General features: G+C 38.9%; 1 protein-coding gene across 5 annotated transcripts in view; it reads left to right on the top strand.

Annotated features, from left to right (window-relative positions):
* TAF1 (TATA-box binding protein associated factor 1) overlaps positions 1-20,201 on the top strand; it is a 132,276-nt gene that overhangs the window by 66,849 nt on the left and 45,226 nt on the right. For 4 of the 5 annotated variants that reach the window (XM_063083860.1, XM_063083862.1, XM_063083861.1 and 1 more), the window contains one exon: positions 3,343-5,106. In XM_063083860.1, coding sequence (XP_062939930.1) covers positions 3,343-3,565 — 223 coding nt within the window. In that variant the 3' untranslated portion in view covers positions 3,566-5,106. Of the gene's footprint in view, positions 1-3,342; positions 5,107-20,091; positions 20,186-20,201 lie in introns of those variants that run through there. The other variant, XR_010022386.1, reaches the window with a different exon arrangement.

A 20,201-nucleotide genomic window follows, 5' to 3' on the forward strand; every position in this document is an offset into this window, starting at 1 on the left:
AAGGGATCCACCCCCATAACTCAAAATAGCTTCCAGCACTGCCACATCGGTAATCAGATTTCCTCGTGAGTTTTGGAGGGGACAACACATCCAAAATCCATCATTCCGCCCCTGGCCCTCCAAAACTCATGTCACTCACATACAAAATACAATTATTTCATCCCAACAGTCCCAAAAGTCTCAGGTTTCTCCAGCACCAACTTAAAAGTCCAGTCTCATCTGAGACCAAAAGCAAAAGTTCTTCCAGCTGTGAACCTGTAAAAACAAAACCAAATTTATCTGCTCCCAAGAAACAATGGTGGAACAGATATTGGGTATACATTCCCATTCCAAAAGGAAGAAATAGGCCAGAAGAAAGGAGAAACAGGCCCCAAGCAAGTCCGAAACCCAGCAGGGCAGACATAATGTCTTAAAACTCCAAAATAATCTTTGACTCCAAGTCCTGTATCCTGGGCACAATGGGGCATCTGGGCCCCCAAAGCCTCGGGCAGCTTCACTCCCACAGCTCTGCCGGGCACAGCCCAGTGGGCTGTGCTGGTGCCTGTTGCTTTTCCAGGACTGCGTTGCACATTACCCTGCAGTTCTGGGGTCCTGGCAGCAGCCCTGCTGCTTTGGCTCTACTAGACATTTCCCTGCTGTGGGCTCTCTGGGGGGGATCTGACCCCACCTTCTTGCTTGGCATTGCTCTAGTAGATGGCCTCTGCAGTGGCTCCGCCCCTGCGGCAGGTCTCTGCCTGGGTCCCCAGGCTTTTCCATACATCCTCTGAAATCTGGGTGGAGGCTGCCACATCTCCACTGCTCTCACATCCTGCCGGCCTGCAGACTGAACACAATGTGGAAGCCACTGAGGTTTCAGGCTTAAACTCACCAGAGCTGCTGCACAAACCACACTTGGGGCAGCCATTTGAGGCAGGGCTGCTCCAGCCAGAGCAGCTGGGGTGCAGAGAGCAGGTTCCCAAGGGCAGCTGCACCCCAGGTCCATCCTCCTGGACAACTCAGTTCTTCTAGGTCTCAGGGCCTGTGATGGGTAAGGCACCCTTCCAGACTTCTGAAATGCCTTCCGGGTCTTTTTCCCATTGTCCTGGTTATTAGCATCTGGCTGCCTCACCACCAAGCTAATGTCTTTCACAACCAGTTTATCTGCTTCACCCTTGCATTTTTTTCCGGCTCTCCGCTTCTCTACTGTATGGCCAGGCTGCAAATTTTCCAAATCTTTACGCTCTGCTTCCCTTTTACATTCTGGCTTTACATCATGCCTTTGCTGCCATAACTCAGAGCAGGCTGTTAAAAGTAAAAATGCAGCTTCCTTAATGCTTTGCTGCTTGGAAATTTCTTCTGCCAAACATTCCGGTTCACAGCTCTTAAGTCCCACCTTCCACAAAGTCCAAGGGCATGGACACAATGCAGCCAAATTCCTTGCTATGGTGTAGCAAGGGTTATCTTTTGTCCAGTTCCTGATAAATTTCTCACTTCTATCTGAGACCTCATCATCCGCATGGTCTTTACTGTCCACGTTTCTATCTACATTCTGGTCACAACCATTTAGCCAATCTCTAAAATGTTCCAAACTTTCCCTCATCTTTTTGTCTTCTAAGTCCTCCAAACTCCTCCAACCTTTGCCCCATTACCCAGTTCCAAAGCTGCATCCACATTTTCAGGTATCTGTATAGCAACACCCCACTCCTTGGTACCAATTTTCTGTGTTAGTATGATTGTGTTGCTATAACAGAGTACCTGAGACTGGGTAATTTGTAAAAAATGGAGATTTATTTGGCTTACAACTCTGGGGCAGCTGCATTTGGCACGGGCCTCAGGCTGCTTCTGTTCATGGTGGAAAGCGGCAGGCAGCCGGCAGGTACAAGCAGATCACATGGCAAGAGGAAGTGAGAGAGAGAGGAGGTGTTGGGGTCTTTTTAAACAACCAGCTCTTGCGGGAACTAATAGAGCAAAAACTCATTAATCCCCCACCTGGGGAGAGCATTAATCCATTCATGAGGGATCCACCCCCATGACTCAAAACATCTTCCAGCACTGCCACATTGGTGATCAGATTTCCACGTGAGTTTTGGAGGGGACAACACATCCATACTCCATCACCTAATAATCAAAGAAATGCAATACAACAATGAAGTGCCATTTTTACCTATCTGATTGGTGGAGATTAAAATGAATGATAATGCCCAGTGTCAGAAAGGGTGTGAGGGTAAAAAGACATTCTCAAACTACTGGTGGTAATATAAATTGATAAAATGGGGTGGATGGGAGAGAGGTTTAGTGATGTATGATTATAAATCAAAAAAATTTTAAATGTGCATCCCCTTTGGCCCAAAAGTTTCATATCTAGGAATTTATTCTCTGGGAATAATAAAACACTTTCATGAAGATGTTTGTGTAAGGATGTTTGTAACACCATTGTTTCTAATAGTAAAAATTGGAGCTAGCTTAAATGTCTTAGTGAGAGACTGTTAAATTATGTTACAGCCGTACAGTGGAATACCATGCAGCTATTAAAATTATGCTATAGGTGTATGTTTATTGACACAAAAAGATGTTCATTATATAATCATTAGTTAAAAAAAAAAGATTCCTGGAGAATATGTAGAATATCCCAATTTTGTAAATAAAAAAATGTTGAAATGTCTAAAGTGCATAGAAAAAAATTTGGAAGGTCATAAACCAAAAGGTTATCTCTGGATGGTGATGTTATTGGTGATTTTTTTTTTTTTCTGGTGTATGTTCTAACTATTTTTTAAACCAGTAAACGTGCATTACTCGTGTGATTTTTTTTTTTTTAAGTAAAATTTAAGAATAAACAAACAAACAAAAAATAAAGAGCACTCTGGCAGAAGTATGAAGAATTAATTGGAGGAAAGCAAGACTGGAGGTATGAAAACTTATTTCAGTAGTGCAGGCCAGAGATACCAAAGGACTAAGCCATGGCAGGCAGAGTAGAGAATGGAAAGGTGGTGATAGAGACGAGATAGATTAAAGAAAGAATATTCAGGACTATTGACTAGTTGGATACGTAGGTGAGTGAAAGTGCAAGTGGTAGATGAAACCGTGAGGCTGTCCGAGCATTTATGGTCGTGTAAGCTGGCAGCGTGCGTTGTTCAGGTATAGGGGAGTTTGTTTCATTCAGGTTCTTGTGTATATGAAGTTGGCAAGTTGATGTTTTTGAACAGGATCACTTTTTCTCTTGGGGACATGTAGAACAGTCCAGAACCGGTCACTTTAGTGTCCAGGGGAGGTGAGATGGGCTGATCCCTTGGTGGTACTGAGAATGGGAATGGTCAGCTAGAGGATGGTGCCCGAGCTTGAGAGATGACATGTTTCTCTTCTCAGTTATGGGAGCTATGAGGAGCCTGATCCCAAGTCGAACACCCAAGACACAAGCTTCAGCAGCATCGGTGGGTATGAGGTATCAGAGGAGGAAGAAGATGAGGAGGAGGAAGAGCAGCGCTCTGGGCCGAGCGTACTAAGCCAGGTCCACCTGTCAGAGGACGAGGAGGACAGTGAGGATTTCCACTCCATTACTGGGGACAGTGACTTGGACTCTGATGAATGAGGCTTCCTTTGGGCCTCCTTGGTCAGCCTTCCTTGTTCTTCAGCCTAGGTGGTTCACCTTTCCCCAATTTGTTTATATTTGTACAGTGTCTGATCCTGAAATCACCAGATTAACACCTTAGCCTTTAAAAAAAATAGTAAGTAAATGATAATAAATCACTTCTACTGATCTTCCTGGGGCAATGTCACCCTTTGATTTAAAACAAAGCATACCCCTTCCCCCTACCACTACCCAAAAGAGGAGACAGCACATTTGTCTCCAGTGCCCTTTTAACTCCATTTATTGCCCTTGGTGTCATTTTTCCCTGGGGAAGGAGGAGAAATTATGAAAGGACTAATAACTTTATGTCCTCTTAATGTATTAGCAATTTTTCAAGCATGGTATCGTCTCAGTTTTCTAATTTGCAGGCTGGAACAGGTGAGAGACACCCCCCACCACCACCACCACCCGCTGGGACAGAGAATTGGGTTCTGGTGGACTCTGTGCACACTTAACAAATCTATTGGACAAATTATCCATTATTATTTATTTGATTATATAATGCCTTGTTCCTAAATGGATTCGAGGCAGATGACTATAAATCTTTGAAACAGCCTGTATGTCAGAAATGATATGTTGCTATATAAATGTGTTCTTTCCCTCCCCCCCAGGGGAAATGGTAGAAAAATGGTAAGAGTTCCTTAGGGCAAAACTGTGTCTTCTGTTTCTTTTCATGCTTAGGATATGGTTCTGTGTATAGTAGGTACTCAGTAAATGTTCCTAGAATTATAAAATCCTCAACAGATATGTTACTGAGCATCTGCTCCATGATAAGCACTCTTATCAGATCCTTGGGATGCAAAGGTAAATAAGACACATCTCTTTTACCCAAAGAGCTCACCATCAAGTTGGGGGAGGGAGGGTGGAATTCAAAACATGTTAATAAATCATTACAGTACTGTGAGATAAGTGCAATCAAGAAGCTAGCTATAAAGTGTAGGGGAAAGTAGAGGAGTGGTTATGTCTGAAAAAAAAGTCAGGGAAGTCTTCCTAGTGGTAATTTTTAAGCTGATTGTTGAAGAATTAGTCAGAGCTTGCCAGATGGAAAAGTCCAAGCAGAGTGTAACATGAAGTGAAAAGTCTAGAAATGGCAGAGTGTGTTCCTAGTTTGTTTGTTTGTTTGTTTGTACCTGCCTTGCTCCAGAAAGGATTTAAAGTGGTTTATGTTCCAGTCCTTTAATGCTGGAATGGCTAGAGATGATACTGAAAGATGGGCAGGAAGCATATTATCAAGAGCTTTGTATTTGATGCTAATGCATGTGAATTTTATATTTTGGGAAATGAGCTTTAGAGGAGTGATATAATCAGATTTGTGTTTTAGAAATTTTCTGTGTATTGAATGAATGAAGAAATTGAAGAATCATGTAACAAACGTGTGATCCCATTTTTGTAAAGACAAAACCATGTGTGTATATTTATGTGTGTTTATATATACTCTTATATGCAAAGGAAAAGGTCTAAAAGGATATATGCTAAACTTCACAATGGATGGGGAATGGGATTGGAGGGGAGGGGGTTTCTGTGGTTATATATATACTGGGTGGGGTATTATGCTTTTATTTCTGTATTTGAGTTTTTTACATGTGTGTATTATTTTTGTAATAAAACTTTAAAAAAAAATTCCAGTGGTGGTGTGGAGAATGGTTTGGAGGGGAGCAAATTCAAGTAAGGGGGAATGGAGACCGAACTAGGGCTGTGACATTGGAATGGGGAGGAGGAGGGTGGATTGAGAAATCTTTAGGGGATAGAATCAATAGGACTTGATGACTAATTGACATTTGGGGGTGGAGAATGAAGAATGAAAAATGGCTTCCAGAATTTTGGTTTGGGAGATTGGGTGGTATATGATACTCATTCATTTCAACATTTATCAAACCACCTATTTTTATCAAGCAGTTTGCCAGACGCTGATACGGAAGTAAAGTGTGGTTTCTGGTTGCAAGGAACAAAAGGTCTAGAATGAGAGATAGATATGTAAATAATTAAGTTTAGTAAAACGTGATCATTGCAGTAAATATTTACAAGGTTCCATGGTGAGAGGTAGGAGTTCTCGACTCTGCATATGGAGTAAGGACAGGAATGCTTCACAGTGGAGACCCTTAACAGGTAAATCATGGAAGAGTAGGGAGGAGTTTACCAGACAGTCATAGAGGTAGGAGAGCACTCTAAGCAGAGGGAACAGAATGCTTAGGAGTATGAAATATGTTCGTGGAACTACAAGTAGTTCTGGATATCTGGAATATAGGAAACATGTAGCATAGTGATTACAAGCTCAAAATCAAATGCTCATTTTAGAGTAATCACTATGGCAAGCAGTATGAAAATGGATAGAGTGGGGAGGGGTGATGTCAGATGAGAAATGGAGGCCTAAACTGTGACTGAGGCATTGGTGGTAGGGATGGAATGAGAGGTGTATCTTGCTGACTGGATAATGGAACGCAAGAGGGAGTGGAAGCTAGGTTTTTTATCTATGTAACTGGGTAAATGGTGATGCCACTCACTGAACAGGTTGAGGGTGGAAGGTAGGGGAAACAGGTAAGTTCTGTTTGGACCATGATACGTAGGGTACAAAGCTTAGGATTTGTGCAACTTTGGGAGTAGGTGAGATCATCCAGAAAGCATGTGTAGAGTCCAAAAAGCATGGAGGACAGAATCCTGGAGAAGACCAATATTTAGGGACAGTCAGACATAAAAAACCTGAAAAGTGATACTTCTCAAACTAGGGAAGGGGTTTTAAGGAAGAAAAAAAAAAAAGACATACCACAGAAAAATAAAATCAGGCCTGAGAGAGCGTTTGGATTTGGCAACTCACAGGTGATCTGACTAGCAAAAGCAGTTTTAGCAGAGTAGTGAGATTGGAATTCAGCTGGCAGCAGGGTGAGGAACATATGGGAGGTGAGGAAGTGATAGTAGAAATCATAGAGTACTCTTTCAAGAAGCTAGGCTGTGAATGAAAGAGGGAGAGTCTTAAGGAAGACAAGTAAGTATGCTTACATAGGCTTAGGGGAAGATAGCAAGAGAAGGGGGGGTTGGAAAAAACAAGAGGATAATTGTTGGAAGGACCTGTGAAAACGAGATGTTAGCTAACAGAAGTTTGCCTTATGAGGAGAGATCTCTTCCCCTGAGATAGAGAAAAGAATGAATGCAGTTATAGATCAATGTGGAGATACAGGAGGTAGGAAATTGGAGTTCACACTTCATAGTTTCAGTTTCCTCTGAAAAATAAGTAAGATCATCCTTGTGACAAAAGTGAAAATGGGATGGGGGCTTGAATAAATTGTTTTAACTGCAGAGGGGGATAACGAGAAACTGGAAACAAGCTAAATGTCCTTCAGTAGCAGAGGGGTTGAGTATGCCCATTCAGTGAAAAAACAAGCTGTTAAAAGAATGAGGAAAACCTATATGTGCTAGTGTGAAAAGGTACTCTTGAAAAAAAGTCATAGAATAGTAGATAGGGTTTGATTTCATTTATCTGGGGGACAAAGGATGTAAATCCATGTTTGCATACTCACAGAAAAGATTGGGCAAGATGCACTTTAGACTGTTAACACTTCTAGGAATGAGGTATAACGAGGTGGGGGCTCATTGTTTTTACTTTAAACCCTTCTATTTAAGCATTTTTGTTTTTTTATTTTTCAGTGGTCACTGAGGAAAATGAGAGCTGGAGCTGGCTAAGAATCCATAAAAGGATCACTGAGTATTTAGTGCACAAGTTAGTTTAAATGTTACCAATTTATTGTGTGATTTTTCTCCAGAGGTACTTAGTAACACAGCTCTCAGGCTGTAGAAGCGGAAAAGGTAAAGCCATCTAGGGTGAAGATCTGGTTGTAAGAGAGAGATTGGTGTACCAAGCACTATGCTGGCTGCTGTGATTACAGCTCACAGTCTAGTGTTGGATAAGCCCACTCAAGAGTATGATAAGTGAAATGATAAAATATATACAGTATATATTTTGAAGGTACAGAGGAAGACATTTAACCCCAACTCTGGAGCAAAGGGAGACCTTCCCAGAGATGACTAGTATGACTTAGCCAGGCAAAGAATGCTTTGGGGGTGGGCAGTGGGTATCAATTTAGGCAGAGAAAGAGAGCATGTGAGTGTAAATAGTTATGGATGGTTAGAGCATGGTTCACATGGAAGGGGCCAGCAAGAACTGAAACTGTAGAATTAGCCAGGGTCCAGATCCTGGAGAGCTCTGTATGCTTTGCTAAAGAATTTCGACTTTATCCTAAAGGCAGTAGGAACCCATTGAAGGGCTTGGATCCCTTTAGCAGCAATTCAGAATGTGGATTATAGGAGAACAGTACTGGAGATGGTGTGGTAGTCATTTAGGCAAGATATGAATCAATTGTAAGGCAAGAACAGTGGGTAGAGATTTAAGAGAATTTAGGAGGTAGACTCTATAAGACTTGGTGACTGATTAGATGTCGGGGACATTTCAGTTAGTAAATATTAATTGAGTCTAGTGGGTACCAGGAGTTATTCTAGATGCTCTGAATACATCAATGGATAAAACACAGTCCCTTCCCTCAATGAGTCTAGAATTTAATGGGAGAGGTGGACAAAAAGCAATAAGAGTGAGACATACCGTGAAGAAAATAAAAGTGATATGAGAGGGTGTGGGGTGAAGTTGCTAAATTCAGTGGTCAGGGAAGATTTGCTGAGTAGCTGTCATTGGCATATAAATAAATATCCATGTATTACTTCTGTAAAGTTAAAACCTTTTTTTTTTTTTCTTTTTGGCAGCTGGCTGGTTCAGGGATCTGAACCCTTAGACCTTGGTATTATAACACTAGTCTCTAACCAACTGAGCTAACTGGCCAGCCTCAAAACTTTTTTTTTTTTTTTTTTTTTTTAAAGACTGGCCAGAGAACTATGTGGAAACCAGGATACACTGTTTTGGGGGAAGCCAAGGGAGGGAAGTTTCAAAGGATGGAATGGTCAGCAAAAATGTCAATCAGACAAGGACTGAAATTTGTCTTTTGGATTTAGCAATTGGTGAGCCTGCAAACTGGAGTAATGGGTGCAGAAGTCAGATGGCAAGCAGGTTGAAGAATGAATGTGAGGAAGAAAAAAAAATTGAATGTGAGAAGTAGAAACAGTTTCTAGGAGCTTGATTTGATGAAATAATAGCTATCAGTCACTGTTCCAGCCTTTCTGCAGAGAGCTCTGTTTACCTGACCTTATTTAATCCTGAGCTATCTATGAGATGGATATTATTATTCCCGCTTTACAAATGAGGAATCTTGTTCAGGGTCACACAGGTTGAGAGATTAGCCTCGGACTAGAGAAGGACTACCTTTAAATTAAGGGCCGAAAGATGAGTATTACTGGTATATATATACACAGAAGGAAGGGGGCCAACTATGCCTGTGGGTATTATAGACCCTATTAAGAAGTTTTGTCTTTATTCTAAGTAGTGGTAAATTTTTCAATAGGAGTAGGGTAGAGCCTGGGAAGGTGACCTCAGTTTTGCATTTCCAAATCAATGTGAAAACAGCCAATTTTTCTGTTGGCAGTTTAAGCTTTTGCAATTCCAGAGTCTTAGGAATTATAGTAGAATATTTGCTAAATATAGTAATCTAACTTTTCCCTTCCCCCCAACTCTGAAGATAAACAACTGGTGTGCTTGTTAAGAAATGATTCCTAGGCCCCAGTTCAGCTCTCTTGAGTCAGAATATCTAGTGGAGAAGAGTGCTAGTCTATAAATTGTACAGATGGCCCATGAATCTCGGGAAGTTTGGGAAACTCTTGATCTAGCAACATTCCCAAGTTGATGTTATCCTCTGTATCAGCTGTTCTTATACTAGTGTGCATCAAAATGGGGTAGGAACTGCCTATTGTAAATTTCTGTTCCTGGGCTTGGAATGTGCATACCTGTAATTCTGATGCAGATAGTCCCTAAAGTAATAGCAGCAACATTATTAATAATCCTTTGATAAACATAAGTACTTTAAATACAGTCATAATTTTTTAAATTATCAAGTATATCATATTTCAGGTTTATCCTTTGCTTTTTGGTTCATGATCACTTAATAATCAAGGTTTTTTAAAATAATAAATCGATCTTAATATTTTAACTGATGTTGAAAATTGCATATAAATTATAAATTCTGCAAGTTGGTTTAAATGGATATAGACTTTCAAAATCATTTCTGTTAAATTTTGCCTATATAGGTTCGAATTTTCCACGTTTTGGGGATTTGGAATCCATTGTTTTCGCTCAACGCCGTATTATAGCTTTTCAATTTTAAAAAAAATATCTATTCATCCTGATTTACAATAAAATTAAAATGCACATATATCCTTCTGTGTTTGTGACTCTATCACATATATTACAAATAAGACCTTCCATCAACCAAAAATTTCACTCAGTTATCCTATAGTACAAGGGTATTTCAGAGTTTGTGGAAAAATAGAATTAAAAGATAATATAGATCTTTCCATGAACCTTTGAAGATGCCTTGTATATGTAAGAAGTGGTCAAATAGCAGAGTAATCAGAATTAAATTACATCTTAATAGGCGGAGAGCATGTCATATCAATGATTACAAAATTACTCTCTCTTCCTGTGTTTTCTTTTTCCTGTGAAATCAGGAATACTTTAAGGGAAGGAAAAGGCTATATTGAAAAATTGGAAGCAAATGAATGGTCAAAACTAGAGAAACAGTTAAATACTTAGTAAGGAAAAAGTGAGAGATGAGGATTGCTAGGGTGCCAGGGATACTGTTTCAATTCCTCCAACTGTAAAGTGTATGAGAAGAAAATATATCAGTAGTAAGTGTATCAGAAGCTGTTTATTTTAGACAACTTGACTTCCTAAATTTCTTTATCCTAAATTTTTATTCTGCCTATTTTTTAAGGTGATGTTAGTATAGTGCTGGGCACATATTATGACCATGTGGTCAAGATTTTAAACCAGACCTTTTGTTTCTTTCTTTCTTTGTTCCCCCAACACATCTGGGTGTTTAAGATAAGCTTTCACAGTAAACAAAGGTTCTAGATTATCATGGGGGGTGTGTGTGGGGGTGGTAGTGGGGGAGTACTTCTTACCTCTTAGATGATGTGTTCAAACTCTGGTTCTTTAGGCAAGTCCCCTGGGCATTAGATAATAGGATTGTTGTAAAGATTAAATGAAATAATATATTGTGAAGTGCTTAGGATAATGTCTGGCACATAGTAAGCACTCAATAAGTGTTAACTATTTTATTATTACATATACTTAATAATAATAATAGTTTAGGAGAAGGGAGGTGGGCCTTCCCTTGTTCTAATTCCACAGTTTATCAATTCCTAAATAACAAGCTACCAATGTCGCAGTTCAAGTAGAAAAGCAGGGCATGCTGGTAAAATAGTGAATGCAAAACTGTTGAAAGTAGTATGTCCACTCAAGGAAGACCAGTTGGCCACCCAGTTAGTTGACCACTGGTAGCATTCATCCTAGCCCATCATCTCAAGTCTCACCAATCAGAAGTTATGTCTAAATTCTAAATCAAACTGATATAACATTTACTAATTTACTAATAATCTACAATGAGAAATTTAACAAATAGGCAAGTACTCATATTTGTTCATCAACACATTCTCTCCTAGTTGACAAATGTACATGAGAAGACATTGTAATCAGAATATTGTTCAGTGAGAAAATCAGAACCAAGGCAGTGAGTTCGATTTTATTTTTACCTTTTACCATGAAAAAATTTCAAACACACACGTAAAGTATAATGAACCCTCATGAATCCCTCATCTAGGTTTAACAATTCTCAACATTTTGCCAGTCTTCTTTCATCTGTCCCTTTTTTTGGAGAGGTGCTGTAGTATTTTTAAATAAATCCCAGATGTCATATTTTACCAGTAAATTCTTCAGTATGTGTCTCTTCCAGATAAAAACTTAAAATAACTCCTCTACCATTATGACACTTATCAAAAGAAGCAATAATCTAATACTATCTAATATCCAGTCTATGTTCAAATTTCCTTGTCTCAAAAAAAATGTCTTTACACATTTGGCTGGTTGGAATCAGGATCCAAACATTGTTTTTGGTTCATATGTCTAAGTCTTTTCTAATTTTTAACAGTTCCACCCCTCTTTTTCTTTTCTAATTCTTTTTTTTTAATGGCATTTATTTCTTGAGGAAACCAGGTCACTTTGGATTTCTCACAGTATGGCTACTTGCATCCCTGATATTTTTCTATCTCCTGTATATCCTGTCAATGGACAGTTATACCTGGAGACTTGATTAGATTCAGTTTAAAATTTTTATTTGGTGGGAGAGCAAGATGCTTCATAAGTGATGGTGTATGCTTCCTATTGCATCATATCAGGAGGCACATAATGTCTGGTTGTTAGGTTGGCTGATTTAATGCCTGATATCATAAAGCTGTGATAACCTCACATACCCATCTTCTCTAAAGGGATGGATTTCATACCAGAACATCTCCTCCCTAGACAGTGCTGGTGAATATTGATGAATTTGGCCTCTACTGTGGACTTATCTAATGACATGCAGACTATCCTTAGTCTATCAATACATCATTTCATCAGATACATAGTTGCTAAAATAAAAGCTGCTTACCTACTGTAAGGAAAGTGAAGGAAAATGATCAGGGCCCCTCAGATGTTCAGAATCTTGCGGAACATTTGATGTAAATAGGCACATGCGCCTGGGTGTTCCTTAGTTATTGTCTAATGTAATTGCACATGTGCACCCAGGTGTCCTGGGTTATGACTTAATTATAAAGGACGAGTGGCTCTGATCAGGGTCTCCCCCCCCCCCCGGGGGAGGGGCACGGGGAGGCTGATACTGCTGCTGGAGGCTGTTGCTGCCAGGGACCCGCTGATACTGCTACTGGAGGCTGTTGCTGCCAGGGACCCTCCGGGAGGCTGCAACGGCCGCTGCTGCTGGAGGTTGCTGTAAGCTGCTACTGCTGCTGAGGACTGAGCTCATGTCGTCTGCCAACGGCTCTGAGGATCTTTCCCAATTACCTAGCATGGACCTTTGTGTGAGGGGTCTGGTGATCCAGTCTGTACAATGGGTTTGAAGAGTCTGAGCCCTGACAATACAAATGGAAACTTGGTATAACTAAAATAATGAAAGTTTTGGCTTTAGTTATGAAATGCCTAGCCATACAATTAGCGTAGCTATTGCCTCAACCTGACAACTGGCATAGTCGTGTAGCTGTTGCTGTAGCTTTACAACTACTGACACAATCCATCCTAGGCTTATCCCAAATCAACTTAATTGAATTTGGAGTGTTAAAAATCTCATAGATCCCTTCCACAGTTGGCTTATTTTAGATCCCTTACATTTTTTTCCCTTAGTGTTTTTTAAATTATTAAATAGTTTGTGTGTATAAGAGAATATAAAGGATATATTAGATATAAAGAATGATAAAACCATTAAATGTGTACCTGCCATGTAGCTTAATAAATTACATTTTTTTTCAATAGTTTTATTTTTAAATACTTTTAGGTTTACTGGAAAGTTGCAAAGACAATAGAGAGTTCCCCTGTATCCCTTACCTGGCTTCTCTAACTTTAGCTAATCCTACTGTGGTACCTCCATTAAAACTAAGAAATTAGCATTGGTGTAGATTTTTTTAATTCAACTACAGACTTCATTCAAATTTTACTAGTTTTTTTCACTAGTGTACTTTTTCTGTTCCAGGATTCAATCCAGAATACCATGTTGCATTTAGTCATTACGTCCCTTTAGCCTCCTCCAATCTGTGAAAGTTTCTTGGTCTTTCCTTGTTTTTAATGACCTTGATGTTTTGGAATAACACCAGTAAGGTATTTTGTAGAATGTTTCTGAATTTAGATTTGTCTGATATTTTTCTCATTATTATACTGCGTCCATGCATTTGGGGGAGGAATATCGCAGAAGTGCCTTTCTCATTGCATCATATCAGGTGGTACGTAACATTAACATTGACTGATTACTGATGATATTAACCTTGATCACTAGGTTGAGGAGCTGTTTGCCAGGTTTCTCCACTAATAAATTACTATTTTTCCTTTAGAAGCAAATCACTGTCACTAAATGACTAAGCTTACTCTCAAGAGGAGGGGAAATTAAGTTCCACCTCCTAAAAGGAGACATATTCAAGAAGTTGTGGGCATATGTTAAGACCACCACAGTAATAAATTTTTGATAGATTGTTTACATTTTGACTCTAAACTATAGTTTATAGTTTCCTTACTATCACCCAGCTGATATTTTTTCATATGAGTTTGTTATGGGTTTGTCTTTACCATCTTGAAAGCCATAAAGTGTCAGTACAGCAGTTTCCCAGATGTCTGATGATCATAATCGCCTAGGGTACCTGTTTAGGTTTCCAGGCCCCTCCTCTAGAATTGGATTCAGTGTATCTGGGGTGTGAGCTTGGAAACAAGTTTTAAAAGCATCCCAGGTGATTCTTATTGTTAGACCAAATTTGAGAAGCACTGGCTTATAGCATTTCTGTCTTCTCCCTGATTTCCAATACCTAAATATGGACACGAAACCTACTATTCTATAGTTTATGTTTTAGTTTCCTCATTTATATAGTTTATGGTTTTCTTATTTTCCTTTTTGAAATTTAGGGAATTTGCACTTTCCCATCTTCCACAAAGTGAGAACATTTTAATATAAGCTACAAGAGACACATCTAGATGGGAAAGAGCAGGTGGTCTCCAGCTCTTTCCCCATAGTTTTGGTCCCTACTTCCCCTTTTCCCTTTTATCACGGAGGCCTCCACTGCTTTTTTTTTTTTAAAGGCCAGAAGTTTTTCTTAGAAGTTTATCTGTGCTTATTTTTTTCTTTCTTTCTTTTTTATTTTTAATAAAAGATGACCGGCAAGGGGATCTTAACCCTTGACTTGGTGTTGTCAGCACCACACTCTCCCAAGTAAGCCAACCGGCCATCCCTATATAGGGATCCGAACCCGTGGCCTTGGTGTTATCAACACCACACTCTCCCAAGTGAGCCATGGGCTGGCCCTTGTGCTTATTTTTTCTATGTTTTGGGGGTTTCAGTAAGGATGCCATTCATTTTTATTATGCCACTTTCATAATAATTTCAATAGCCACTATTTATTGACCACATAATATGCTAAATATCATGCTTTGTGCATTAGGTTGAGCCATATGAAAAACACTTTTGTAGGTCAAAATGATTGAATGTTGGGAATTTCATATGGTTCAACCTGGTAAATTATCTCCTTTAATCCTCAAAATAACCATGACGGTAGGTGGTAGTATGCCCATTTTTACAGATCTGAAAACTGAAGATCAGAGAGATTAAGTGACATTCTTAAGGTCACATATTTATAAATGGTAGAGCCAGGATTTGGATACAGGGCTGTTTCAAAACACTGAGCTTGGAAGTATAACAGTACAACTTTGCTGAAAGCTATTCGACACTGCATCAAGACAAGAGTCTTAAGAATTTTCATACCCTTGCATCTAGTAACACCATTAAAAAAATTATCCTAAGGAAATGATCAGAGGTGAATATGAAGATTTATGTAAAAGCATATTTTTAATATTAAAAATTGGAAACGAGTATTATAAGGGATTAAATTAAGGTACAGCCACAAAGATGGACATGGAACATGGGAAAATGCTTGTGATATAATGTTAAGCGAGGCGAGCAGTATACAAAATAAAGTCTGACCATTTTGTTGAAAAAATAAGTGTAGAAAGATCTGGAAAATGGTAACGGTGATTATATCTGCATGGTGGGATGAAAAGTGGTTTCCATTTTATTTTTTAAGTTTTTCTATAAAGAGAGGCTGGCCGGTTAGTTCAGTTGGTCAGAGCATGGTGCTGTAACATCAAGGTCAAGGGTTAGAATCCTTGCACTGGCCAACCACCAAAAAAAAAAAAAAAAAAACTCCAAAACCAAATTTTTCTATAAAGAATTTTCTATAACAAACATTACTTTTTATCATAAAAAATATCGAAAAGAAATCTTAGTAAAAGAAAATGAGTCACCTATAATCCCATTACTTTAACACATTAACGATTTTTAATTTTGTATATCACCTCCCAGTCTTTGTTCCTACCATTGCATAATTTTATCTGTTAGCAGTCATGGTATACAAAGTAGGTTTTTTAAACTTTAAACTTTTAGAAATGATTATTGTACAAGTATTATTGCTCATCGTAGAAAATTAGATTATATACATAAACAAAAAGAAGGTGATAGAAACCTATAATCCCACCATCTAGAGAAAATCATTGTTGACTTGCTTTGTGACTAGCTAGCTTCCAGGCTTGTTCTTACACATTTGTGTGTATATAACGTATATAATTTTTTTCAAAATTAGATCATACTTACACATAACCCCTTTATATTATGCTTTCTAAGATTATATTATAAACTCTCTTCCATGTTTCTGCACGGTTTATGAAATGGTCACTTTTAATAGCTGCTTAGTAGTTTATTGAGTTAATTTCTCCTTATTTACTTAATCATTTCCCTATTATTGTGTTATTAGACTGTTTCCAAGATTTCTCAATTTTAGGTAATACAGCAATGAACACTTCATACATATACCTTTTACTTCTGTCGAATTATTTCTCTAGCATCAGTTCTTGAGTGTAGAATTATTAGACCAAAGGTCAAAAATAATTCTTTAAAATTATCTGTGTAATAGTTTTAAAAAAAATTAGAACAGCCCATAATTAATAGCAGGTTCCCTCCCCTACTCTTTCCCTTTTCTCCTTCACTCACTTTCCCCAAAGGCAACCACTTTTCTATATTTTTTTCTTAATCTCCAATGTGATATAGCCACTTTTGACTGTTACAAAGATGTTTATGGGTTTTGATATGTAATGTCATATTGCTTTCCAAAAGTTTGTACCTGTTTATCTTGCCAGCAGTCCTGTGTGAACATACTAATTTTACTACAACTTTGACAACTTTAGATTGTTACTTAAAAGGTTTTTTTGCTTTTTTTTTTTTTTTTTTTTTTGGCAGCTGGCTGGTATGGGGAACTTTTGCTCATTTTCATTTGCTCAATAAGCATTTCAGAGGGCCGGCCCATGGCTCACTTGGGAGGGTGTGGTGCTGATAACACCAAGGCCACAGGTTCAGATCCCTATGTAGGGATAGCCGGTTGGCTCACTTGGGAGAGTGTGGCGCTGACAACACCAAGTCAAGGGTTAAGATGACCTTACTAGTCATATTTTTAAAAAACAAGCATTTCAGCATTTACTACATGTGGCAATTGAGGGTACAAAGAAGAATGAGACACAGCATCTGCCCTCAGGTGTCACAGGTAGCCAGACTGACAAAAGAAGCAAAAACCTAAGAGTACAGTGTGGTCAATGCAGTTAAAATACAGTATGTGAAAGGAAGAGAGAAAGTTGAAAAGTAATCAACTTTGCAGGGTATAGGCAGGACAGGTGAGGGTGAGGAAAAGCTTTACAGCACAAAAGACCTTTCAGCTGAATCTGGATGAATAATGGGGGGTTGACAGGTGGGGTGGAGTGAGGATATTTTAGACAGGTAGGTACATGTTCAAAAGCCAGAGCCATGAACCATCATGGAATGTTGGGAGAACTGCAAGTAGTCCAGGGTAATTGAAGAATTGGGTATGTGGGAAGGGAAGGTGAGGGTAGGAGGAAAGGTGGAGAAGGCAGGGAAGATCATGAAACTGGTCCCCAAAGGGTTTGGTTTATAGGCCATGGTAAAGAGTTTGGACTTGATCTTGACAATGACGAATTTTATGATTTTTTTGGAGGGGGCAAAGGGGGACAGCTGGCTGGTATGGGGAACTGAACCCTTGACCTTGGTGTTACAAGGCTGTGCTACAATGCAGAATTTTAAACAGGTGAAAGGCGTGATTACATTTGGTTTGGTTTTAAAGAAATTAACTCTGGCTTCAGAGTATATATGAACTGAATGTAGTGAACGTATTAGAGAAGGGGCCAGGCTTGAGGAAAGAGCACCTGTTACAAGACTGTTGTATTAGTTCAGGCGAGAAATGATGAGAACTTCAACTAAAACAATGACAACTTGCTTGGAGAATATGGGATTTGGGAGATGTTCAGGAGGTAGACTCAACCACTAATTGTTATTGGGAGGCAAGAAATAAGGAGGCATGTAGAATTCACCCATCTAGGCAATAAATGTTTATAGTGTGCCTACCATGTGCCAGGCACTGTTCTGGGCTCTGATGATATAGCAATGAAAAATATGGATATAAATCCTTGTCCTTATGGAGCTTACATTCTAGTAGAAAAGAGAGTAAACAAATAAGCTATTAGAAATAAAAGGAGCTGATGTATTAGTAATTGTGGCTGGGTTGGGGTAAGGGTGGCCCTACTCTAGACAGGGTATACGAGGAAGGCCTCTAATAAGGAAGTGACATTTTAGCTGAGACTTGAAGATGAGAAAGAGCCAGCCTTGCATTGAGCCAGGGAAAGATCATTCTAGGCAGAGGGAACAGCAAGAACAAAGGCTCTGAGGCAAAAAAAGAGATTGGTGTATTTGAGGAACTGAAATGTTGCTAGAGTTTCTGGGAGTGTAATGAGCAAAGGAGAGAGCGGAATTCTTCCAGGTTTTGGTCTTAGGAAACCAGGGATGGGAGCGGAGAATAGTAGTGGAAGGAATAAGCTTTGGGTTGGAGAAAGTAATGAGTTAAGTATCAAATTTGGTGAGTGAGATGTCTGTGAGACATCCAGTAAGTAGGTAGAAATAGTGGAGCTCAGGAGAGAGGCTGGGTTGTTGTGTCATTAGCTAATGGACAGCAGATAGTTATGGAGATGAGATCAGGGCCAACAGCAGAACTCTGGAGAAAAGCCCCAGCGTTTAGTGGGTGGGCAAAGGTAGAAGAACCAACAAGGTTCAGAAAAGGAGCAGTCAGAAAGTGTGTAATCTGGAAGATGGAGGGGGAAGAGAATGTGAGGAATGGAAGAATCGGTATTTAAAATGCTACAGAGAGTTAGCTCAGTTGGTTAAAGCATGGTATTATTTAACACTGAAATCAAGGGTTTGGATCCCTGTACTGACCAGCCACCAAAAAAAAAAAAAAAAAAAAAACTAAACTAAAATAAAATGCAACAGAGAGGCCGAATAACATAAGAACTGAAAAGTGTCCATTGAATTTATCAATTAGGTCAGTGGAGCGGTGGGAATAGATATTACGCCAACTTGAACGACTGGACAAACAAAAAAGGTAACTTAAAAAATATGTATCATTTAAAATAAAAATAAGATACCTAAGGATAAATCTAAATAAAATATTTTCAAAACTTTTATGAAGAAAATAATGAAATTTTGATGACATATATTAAAGACCTAAATAAATGGAGAAACACTCCAGATTCATGAATAGCAAGACTCAATATTGTAAGGATGTCCTAAATTGATCTATAGATTCCAATGTATTTCCATCAAAATTCCAATAGAGTTTTTTAAATATTTGATAAAATGATTCTAAACTTTATGTGGAAGAGGAATCTTCCAAAAATAGACAAACAAGGTGAGGGAACTGGAACTTCCCCTTTCGGATATCAAAACTTATTAGAAAGCAAAAATTGAGAGAGTTTAAAATTGGCACAGAAATAGTTGAATGTAACAGTGGAACAGAATAGAGCCTAGAAGCAGACCTGAACACATATAGAAACTTGCTAAAATAAGTGGCATTGCTGGTCAGTGAGAAAAGGATGGACTGTTCAATAAACAGTGCTGGGACAGTTGGTTATCCATATAGGAAAAAAATGAAATAGGATTCCTACCTCATATCTCACAAAAATAAATTCTGGGTGGATTAAGGACTTAGATGCACAAGGCAAAAAATTTAAACTTTTTAGAAGAAAAAATTACTATAACCTTAGTGTAGGGAAGTATTTCTTAAGACAAAAATATAAAGCACAAACCAAAAATAAAAGTTTGATACGTTTGACTACGTTAAAAAAAAATAAACTTCTGTTCATCAAAAGACATCATTTAGGGGCCGGTCTGTGGCTCACTTGGGAGAGTGTGGTGCTGATAACACCAAGGCCACGGGTTTGGATCCCTATGTAGGGATGGCCGGTTGGCTCATTTGGGAGAGCGTGGTGCTGACAACACCATGTCAAGGGTTAAGATCCCCTTACTGGTCATCTTTTTTAAAAAAAAAAAAAAGAAAGAAAGAAAGATTCTGGCAGCTTTATGCAAGGTAGACATACTTTATTCTTCAGATGTGAGCTTGACAGATATGCTTTATCCTCAGACATGAGCTCTATCCTACCTCACTGATCCTCCATGCTCTGCCTCCTCCATGCTCTGCGGACCAGCAGTTGAGAGCAGTTACCTTTATACTTTTAGTACACAATAGCGGCCACAAGCCAAGCATTACATAATTACAACAATCATGCTGAATCAGTAAATGGGTACACGTGTGCAGTTACACTACTTTTATAACTTGTTTCTAGTGAATGTGCTGAATCTTGCCCATCTGTAACAGATGTGAAGTGAGTGAGCCTGACTAAACTTTTTCTACTTTCCTTACAGCTGGAAATCATTAATTCACTCAAAAAATATTTGTTGAGTGCATACTATGTGCCAGGCATTGGTCTAAGTGCCGGGAATACAGCATTTAACAAAAGTAAGTACCTCTTTTC

This window comes from Cynocephalus volans, chromosome X, assembly GCF_027409185.1.
Source record: "Cynocephalus volans isolate mCynVol1 chromosome X, mCynVol1.pri, whole genome shotgun sequence".
In the NCBI taxonomy this organism is placed as follows: domain Eukaryota; kingdom Metazoa; phylum Chordata; class Mammalia; order Dermoptera; family Cynocephalidae; genus Cynocephalus; species Cynocephalus volans.